Source organism: Brachyistius frenatus, unplaced genomic scaffold, assembly GCF_029030835.1.
Source record: "Brachyistius frenatus isolate BFR_SWC_R1_liver_20210118 unplaced genomic scaffold, ASM2903083v1 Contig_17, whole genome shotgun sequence".
Taxonomy (NCBI): Eukaryota; Metazoa; Chordata; class Actinopteri; family Embiotocidae; genus Brachyistius; species Brachyistius frenatus.
Window position 1 is genome coordinate 4,027,914 of NW_027210616.1, and position 9,355 is coordinate 4,037,268.

The 9,355-nt window shown below is 43.9% G+C and overlaps 1 protein-coding gene across 1 annotated transcript; it reads left to right on the forward strand.

The window, feature by feature from the left end:
* Positions 1-3,817: 3,817 nt before the first annotated feature.
* Positions 3,818-9,324, forward strand: kcnk4a (potassium channel, subfamily K, member 4a). Its single transcript, XM_069694429.1, has 6 exons — positions 3,818-4,006; positions 5,430-5,547; positions 6,250-6,410; positions 7,137-7,323; positions 8,038-8,174; positions 8,264-9,324. Exons 1-6 carry the CDS (start codon positions 3,818-3,820, stop codon positions 9,305-9,307), a joined length of 1,836 nt encoding a protein of 611 aa, XP_069550530.1. The 3' UTR covers positions 9,308-9,324.
* Positions 9,325-9,355: the final 31 nt, after the last annotated feature.

Genomic DNA, 9,355 nt, shown 5'->3' on the forward strand with positions numbered 1-9,355 from the left:
GGTTAAAGGTAACTGTGACCTCACAAAACATATTTGTGGCCATAACTCAATATTTCAAATGTCTAATAGGATAGAATGATCATTTTTCTTTTCTGTCCAATATTTAACAGCCAAACTGACGGGCAGATTGTGATCATATTTCACATTCATGACAGATGACTTGGTGATATTACTCTCGTGTGTGCATCTAGAAATTACCCCTGATTATATAGATCTTTTGTGTTGTCAGGATTGAAGTTGTGTGTGCAACATCTACGTTTTAGAATTTATAGCTTCTTTACAGCAACGTCAAAGTGAGTTTGAACAGATATGCATGTAAACTACAACTTGAGTGGCTAGCAGAGACGTACAACCGCCCTGCGGTAATTCCAGTTCATTTCTGTCATCCATCTTCGGTTAGTTAGATTTGTCTTATACCCCTGCCATAAATGTAAACCTAAGAGTGGCCTGTATACGTCTTGTGTTTCTTTCCAAACAGCTCACCTCATGATTTATGACCTCACCTGCCCCACTGTTTAATTTAAGATTAGATCACAGCCTGTCAGCCACATCCCTCCTCTCTCAAAGCCGCTCTCACTTAATATCTTAGCAAAATATCACAATATGCCCACGCAGGTTTAGATAGTGATAACTAATAATGTCTGTTAGTGTTGAAGCCAGGGGCAGAGAGCGAGTGTCCACGTAAAACAAAGCCAGCAGTCCATTAGCGCAGAATGCTAACAGTTGGCCAGACTCTGGGAAATCTCAGAACACTGTCAGAGTCCACGTCGAGGGCTGGCTGACCCAGAGCAACAAGTTCCTAAATTCTAGTCCTGTTTGTCTGGATGTCTGACTCAAAGGTAAACACAGTTCAAAGAAAACATTAGAAGCCAAATGGAGATAAGGGATAAGCGCATTTTAGGTTAATGTCGAGATGTATATTTGGAGTTTTGGCATAGTCTAATCCTTTGTGAGGCCTCTGGCGGGGTGGCCTGGTGTGTGTCAGACTTTCGCTGGTTATTATGACAAAGTGCCTGCAGTGTGAATGCTTATTTAATGCCACACTTACCCTGCTGAAACAGAAACAGTGAAATGTGCCAACTGTTCTGTCTAATAGTCACACTTTGGTTTTAATCCAACCTAATCTTTACTTTTGTGTGCCTAGAAATGTTCAAATGGCTTGAAGGGGGAAGAAATGGTTCCACAATCATTTACTCCTGAACCCTGAGGTTACAGGCGACCAGGAAGCAAACAGAGAAGGGGACTGAGATAAAGACTGAAGAGGAAAAAGGAGTCCAATATTTCTCCGTCACCTGATATGTGGAGCTTTAACATGGGATGAGCTCCTGACGTCAGTGAGTAAAGGTACTCTCTTTTATTATCCTCTCTGTTACAAAACATCCTGTATGCATGACAAAAGCAATCATAAAAAAAAAAAAAAGACTACAGAGGGCATTTAAAAGGGAAGAATAGTTCCTTCCACTATTACAATAATTCTGCATTCGGCTGTGATCACACTGTACGCACTTCTTTACGCACTGCACCTTGTTTTTCCAGTTCAAAGCAGTGTTTCCTGACACATCACACCTTCCAACTTCAACAGGGTCACACACTGCGTCAGAGTGACACAAAGGAAACAAGCCTTTGTCTGGACAGACAGATTTGTTTACCTGACAGCTTAAAGGGGCACTCCACCAATTTTGCGTATCAGGTTTCCGTTGACTCGTCACAGAGGGTTCTGTGACGTTCTCGGTGGCCTGAAATTAGGGTTAATATCGTCATCAAACGACAACCCTGTTTGACCTGGCAGATTAATTTACAGAAACTGGTTTTGTGGAGTTGCAACCATGTCATTAGGGACGGAGATGGGAAAGATTCCAGCGTCAAGATGGTGGTGTGGCGACAGGGGTTTTTCGTGTCATCGTTTAAACACTCTGGGCCTGATTTACTAAGATCTCAAATAAAGGGCACTAAATTGCGTGTTTATTCCAAAAATTTGCACATTTATTTTTGCACACGTTTTTAATTGCGTCTTTGATATCAGGTGCAAATCGCTGTTTTTAAATGAGGTATTTGCGTGAGTTAAAGTGATCACAACCGCAAAAGCAAAAGGAAATCTGATCCCACTAATATATTTTAATATAACAAGATCAAGATACTAGGTGAAAAAACAAAAAAAAAAAACCCGGTTTATATTAAAACGTGGGCTAATAAAAGAGGAAAAACGGTCGAGGAGATCTTCTAACAAACACTGATCAGCAGGTCCAGCTCTTTCTGTGATGAGCAGGTGACTTTTCATTCAGTGCCTCGCGAGTGCTCGGGAATCTTATGAAGCTACCTGTGAATTCTGCGGGACACATTCAGGACCTGTGACAGCACACCTGAATAACAGGACTGGGTGGGATATGCAAGCAGCGATACCCTGGAACAACCCGGAGGGAGGACAATGCTGAGTCGCAAGAAGTTTTTTAATTGCCGGTATTTCGTGGCTCCTCCCGGTTGTTGGCTGTCAATCATCATTCAGTTCATTCAATAACTCTGAAATGTCATCGCTGGACAAACGATATATGTGAATAATTCTTCCCTCTGGCATCTCAGAAATGTTTACACAGGTGTAAAACCACATTCCCTACATATTCTTTTGGTTTCCCCTGCGTCTCCTTCTCACCATAATAAGAGCAGCCGTCTCTCCTGATGTGGTCACCTGATTAATACGTTCCTTTCAGTCGTACTAAAATACACACGCAATCACTTCTCCTGTTTCTACTTTCAGGTTTAGTAAATATCTTTGCTGGTGCTAAATGTACGTATTTGCATTTCCCCTCCCAGTATTTTGCACGTTCAGGTAGAAACGCCCAATATTACAAATGCATTCAAGCGAACACGCAAAATGGACAACGTGTGTTAAATTGCACATTTGAAAGATGCAATCCTCACTGCACGTCGTTAGTAGATCAGCTTGGACATTTTATTGCAGTTGGTGTTTTACACCAGCAAACAGTTAGTAGATCAGGCCCTCTGTGTTTTACACACATTTGTGCAACACCTCATTACTCTTGTGGTGTGTATTCTCAGACTAAGAAACTGTTGTCCAACCATGAAGGCCTTCTTGTCACATGGGTTCTCATGAAGTCAGGGAAAAATCCACAATTCTCCTTTCATGCAAGAAATTCTTCAAAGGACGCTTATTAAGTACTAAGATTTATGTATCTTTTGGAATGCTTGACAAAGAAAGTTGAAGTCTCATATTATTATAAACTGGAATGAAAACAGATTATGCCACCCTCTTATGTATTGAAATCGCATCAGGAAGGACTCTCCTTATAGCTAATATTGACAGGATGAATGATTACAGAGATTAGTAAGTCTTTCATACAGACATCCAAGTGTTGTTCTAATATAGACTTTAAAATATCAGAACCTGTAGTATCTTCAATGCTGCAGCTCTTAAATGACTTCATACTATGTGCTCCTGGTTTGTGTCAACATTTTATGACCTGGTTATCTTTAATCAAACTCACTGCAACCATCATGGTAATTGAGAGGGATTAAAGTGCAGGCGTGAGTCAAGTGTTTTTATATATACCAAGCTCTAATCTTTTCTGTCCCCGGTCTTGGTTTGACGCACAGATGTGTGAAGGTTGTTGATATCGTCCAAGAACACTTGTGATGCTTGTTTGGACATTTCCTTGCTCACAGATACATAACCTCTCTAAAGGATCTTCCTGTTTACAGCCAGTTGTGTCCCGGTGTATCCTGACTGAGAGCCCGACCAGACCCTGGCCTCTGAGCTCGGACCCCTGACCCTGGACGGGCGGGGGGGGGCGACTGGGAGAAAATGCGGTGTGCTACCCTCACCACCCTTCTGACGGGGGTCATGTTGTACCTGGGCATGGGAGCGTTTGTTTTTGTCACCCTCGAGATAGGTCAGGAGACCTCGGCACACAAAGACCTGCTGAAAACCAAGCATAACTTCCTCATTAATAACTCCTGTGTCACCGAGTTGGACTTCCACAAGCTCGTGAAGGTATCATTGAACACACTACACACAACATAATTCCACTTAAACACTCTAAACGACTGGATGAAACAGAAATATGCAATATTGCTCCTTCTGATTTAACTGTACAGACAACACAATACACATATGTCCATTAGCTTCCACACAAACAAACATACAATTGAAAAAAGTAAATGGCCCTCCAGTTCCAGTGTTTGGTTTGTCCCTTTGGGGCTACTGTAGAAACATGAAGCCTCTGTGGCCTATGTAGACATGAAGGGCTCATTGTAAGGTAATGACAACCGAATGATTCTTCGAATACACACTAATTAAAAAAACATTATTATGAATCTTGTATTCTATTTCTGCCGGTAGATTCCCCTGAATCCTTCCACAAGCTCGTGAAAGCAAACCTATCACTCAAACTAGACTTAGGCTCATTTTCATTTGAATAAGTCTGACCTTTTGGGTGACTTTTGTTGTTGTTTATTTGAGTTTTGTATTGTTGTTGACGTTTGGTATTAGTATGACTGCATGTACAAACCTGAACCGTTGTGGCTTAGCCTTAGAGGGCCTCGCCCTCCGTGAACCATGTGTACTATCTTGAGTACGGCTTAAACCCGTGTCTTCATGAGATCATTTCCAGCTCTGAAGCAGCGTGCTAGTGCCTCTCAGTCAGGTCATTTTTCGATTCTTGCTGGAGGCATGCATGTCATGTGCAAAAAATGTCATGTTGTCTAAAGTATTAAAAAAAAAAACCCTCATACTATAGCATGTAGTTGAATTTTCAGGTTCTAACAATTTCAAATTGTTGACTTTTTTTCCCCATTTCGGATGACATGCTATAGTATGACTTTTTTTTTTCCTATTTCGAGACAACATGCTCAGTATGACTGCATTGTCGTCCAAAATATGAAATAAAAGTGGCCTCAAAAGGACAAAAGAAAGTCACAGCATTACAGGCACAGTGGTGGTGGAGGACTTCATTAAAGTACATGTTTCAATCGCCAAAAATGGCGACTAAATTCAAAATAGCAGACTTCCTGTTGAGTTGACTTAAAGGTGCATCGGAATTTTTTTGTACGTCCAGGTGTGATACACATGTCCACCGCGTTTCGTGCATGTAGGTAAATGTAGCATCTCATCTAGCCACCGGGGCATCTGCGAGCAATTTGGCCACGCCCACTGTGGTACTAAAATACAAAATGTTTCGCCACGAGAGACGCGTGTACCAAATTTAAGAGTTTTGGAGAGATTTTGAATATTATAAAGCCTCCAAAAATGCAGTTCTTTGCGGAGAAAAATAAGGAACGAAAAGAATAATAATTCCTTGGACAACAATTGAGCTTTCGCACCTTCGGTGCTCGGGCCCTAAATAGAAACACAACTAAAGAAAGCCAAACTGAGACTGTGAGCAGATTTTCAGTTGAATTACATCTCTCACCTGCAGAGGTTAGTGTCTGCGGTCGAGGCGGGCCTGGATGTGGGCAGCCTTCCTGCCAACTTGACCACCCGCTGGGACATGGTCTCGGCCATCTTCTTCTGTGGTACCATCATCACCACCATAGGTAGGCGGCAGGACTCATCTGGAGGGAAAACTTTCAGAATCGTCTTATATAATTATACACCTGACACACATTGTTAAAAGATTAATAGGAGAACAAACTTTTCTCAGAGAGATGCCGTAATATTTAAGAGATCTGATTTGAATTCTGAACAAACATCAGCCTGTCATCGCCGCAACCAAATCTCTCATCTGTGAAAACATCTTTGAACTGTGTTCTGCAGTTATTTATTTCACTGTAGCATAAATCTGAACATATTTGTCTATTTCAAAGATATTTTGGCCCCAAATAAATCTGCAGACTCATACCAATGATCACATTGGTGGCCAAAAACTAAGTTAATAACTTAAATAAGAAGTTGTAGTTGGATCCATCTAAAAATAAATTTAAAAAAATTATAATTTTTTTTAATGTATTCATGATTGCCCTTCATTTTGATACAATTTTATGTCAAGAAAATATTTCTCTTAATTTTCCTTTTAATCTCTGATCCTAGGCATGTAAATCTGTGTAACTAACTGTACGTGAGTTTCTGTCTGTGTAAACCGATGACCTCTTCACAGTCCTCATGTCAGTCCAAAACACATCTCAGAAGTGGATCTCCATTAAACTGTAAATAGAAGATAATGACACAAAATTGCTCTGATAATTAAAATAACTTTATTCTTCTAATTACATTTTTTTTTTTTTTTTTTTTTTTAACAGGCTTTGGGAACCTGTCTCCTCGGACGTGTTACGGCCAGTTGTTCTGCGTGTGCTACGCCCTGGTGGGCATCCCCATGTTTGGCATCCTGCTCGCTGGAGTGGGCGACCACATGGGCACGGTGCTACGGAGAGCTGTGGCGAAGATTGAGACCCTCTTCCTGGTGAGAATGGTCTGTCCTGCCAGGAACCGGAACCAAGACCTCAGTTGGACTTACACCTGACTGAATCACAGCTTTAAACCTGACAGCCTCGTGTCAGTGACATGATGTCACTGCCGTACAGTCAATAACTGGGTTCTGAGTGAGTTTCTGGTTAGGAACCTTGTAGAATCTACTACCTGGAAGCAAAGCTTTGCTCTTGTTTATATGAAAGAAGAGATTCTCAGTGAAATTCTTTAAAAGGAAGGAATATTATAGAACTGCTGAATAGAGCAGCGAGAAGTGGCTCCTTAAAAGTCCCAAAAACTGTAACTGTCTCTGTGCGAGTGACAATTTCTCTAAAACCTGTATTACAGTGTAGACCTGCTGTACAGCTGTTATCAGTGCTGTCGCCGCAACCTTGTTTAGGGGCACCATGGTAATTGTAGCCGAGGAAGAGGTCAAATTTTAGTTATTTAATTTTCTGTCTGGAATTTTCCAGACAGTCTGGATATCCGAGATGTGCCAACCTCAAGGTCACAAACGTAATTCCCTTTTTTTTTTATATCTTCCACTAAGTAACCTGTAACTGATAACTCTCATCTTAAAAAGACGCCAAAACATCGGTCACGTTTACATTCAACCTGAATGTTAATGATTTTTAACCTCCTTTCATTTCAACCTGTGCACTTTCTGTTTAAAATGTGTGAGTGTTGATCATTCTGCATCTGCTCTCCCTCTCTCTTGTAGAAACGTAAGGTCAGGCCCACGACTGTGCGCGTGATCTCTGCTGTTCTCTCCATCCTGATTGGCTGTCTGATCTTCCTCGCTGTGCCAACAGTCGTATTTCGGAAAGTGGAGCACTGGTCGTTCCTGGAGTCGCTCTATTTTGTGGTCATGACCCTCACCACGGTTGGCTTCGGGGACTATGTGCCAGGTACACGCACACGCACACGCACACGCACACACACACACACACACACACACACACACACACACACACACACACACACACACACACACACACACACACACACACACACACACACACACACACACACACACACACACACACACACACACAGCAGGTGTGTCTAATTTTTTTTAAAGGTCCTATATTTTACGCTTTTATTTGCAGTCTCGATATCTGTAAGAAGATCATTTTGCGATTCTATTGTCATTGAATAGATACAGCCTGAGATCACAAATGTGAACCTTTGGTGTCGTGTGGTGCCATATTCATACTTCACTGCAGCATACCACACATGTACACAATCACAGCGGGAGCCATAAATCGATTAATCATCATTATTGATAGTTTCAGTTCTTTTTCAAGGAAAAAAACACTCCAACATTTGATGTTTCCAGCTTCTCAAACATGATATAAGGATGATGGTAATATAAGTCTCATTATAAATTGAATATATGTGAGTTGAAGACTTGTGGAGTGTGCACAGTATTTGTTTACTGTTATTTCACAGTCTGAATAATTAATCTGCAGATTGATAACTAATGAAAACAATACTTGTAGCACTGTACACAATACTGGAAGTGGCTGTGCAACCCTGGTCCAGCACGCCTCTGCATGTTTCAGATCTCTGGAACATCACGACAATAAAACCCTTTTAAAGTCCACTTTTTCTGTGTCCAGGTGGAGGTCGTGAAAATGTCATGTTCTTTAAGCCTCTGGTGTTGTTGTGGATCGTGTTTGGTCTCGCCTACTTTGCCTCCATCCTCACTATGATTGGCAACTGGCTCCGAGTGCTGTCTAAGAGGACCCGCGCAGAGGTGAGAGAAAGGCAGGACTGTAAACCCAGAGGAAGAGCTGCACTTCATGTTGTCACTCATCGCCTAATGTTTCCCTCTCTCCCTCTCAGATGGAGGAGTTGAGGGCTCACGCTACAGACTGGACGCAGAACATCCAGAACATGTCCATGGACTTTCGCATCCCAAACCCTCTGGAATTCAACGACCCTTTCCTCCTGCAGCGTCGGCGATGGAAACGCAGCGAGCGCCGACGCATCCGCCGGGGAGCCCAGGGCACTCTGGGACACTTGGCTCGAGGGGGATCTGAGAACGGACACCTGCTGAACCGCTGGGCCGGCCTCTCCAGCTCCATGAGCCAGCTGGAGGCCCATTTGTCTGTTGAGAGGCCGGTGGCCAAGTCCAGACCGCGGCTGAGTGCTGTCGGAGGGGCGACGGTCCCGAGAGCAGCGCTGGGATTGAAGGTGGACCCTGCTGTGGGTCTGCAAGCGCGGGGCAGATCGTTTCCTCACCTGCTGACCCGCTCGTTCTCCCTCCCGGTGGCCCGCTCCACCTCAGAGCTGGACTCAGCAGGTGCAGCCATGCAGGAAGGATCTCTCTACGGATCTGAGTCTCCATTTGACTCCAAGTCCGATGGCTCCTGTGTCTCTTTGTCCTTCTCGGCACTCTACAAGTTCCAGCCCTGCCGCAGCATCAGCAGCATGGAGGAGGGTGGAGCTAGAGGCTCCCCGATGAACACAGCACAAGAGAAAAACAAACTGGTTCCAGTAGAGAGCTTTGAATCCGTAGCAAACAGTCGCCACAAACACTCACCTGCTCCTAGTTTCCTCTCTCGTTCCTCCCCTAATCCCCCACCCTTCCAGCCAATCCTCCCTCCCTCCCCCCACCTCACCACCGCCTCCTCACCGGGCTGCCAGCTGCTGGCTTTCTTCGGAGAGAACCTGGCGTACATCGACGAGTCCTCAGACACGCTGAGTGACCGCGCCCAGCCGGCGGCGAGCGAAGAGAGGAGGAGACGACCGCGAAAGCCCAAGAGGAGGAGCATCAGGAGGCAGCTGTCACACAGGTGGAGCCCCGTGCAGGTGAGGAGGCCCAGCAGTGACACGCAGCCGCCATCCAATCCCCCAACACCACCTCCAGACTCGTCTCTCTCCTGAACCAGACAGACTCGGCTCCTGCATTCTGACAACCACCACACTCACAGC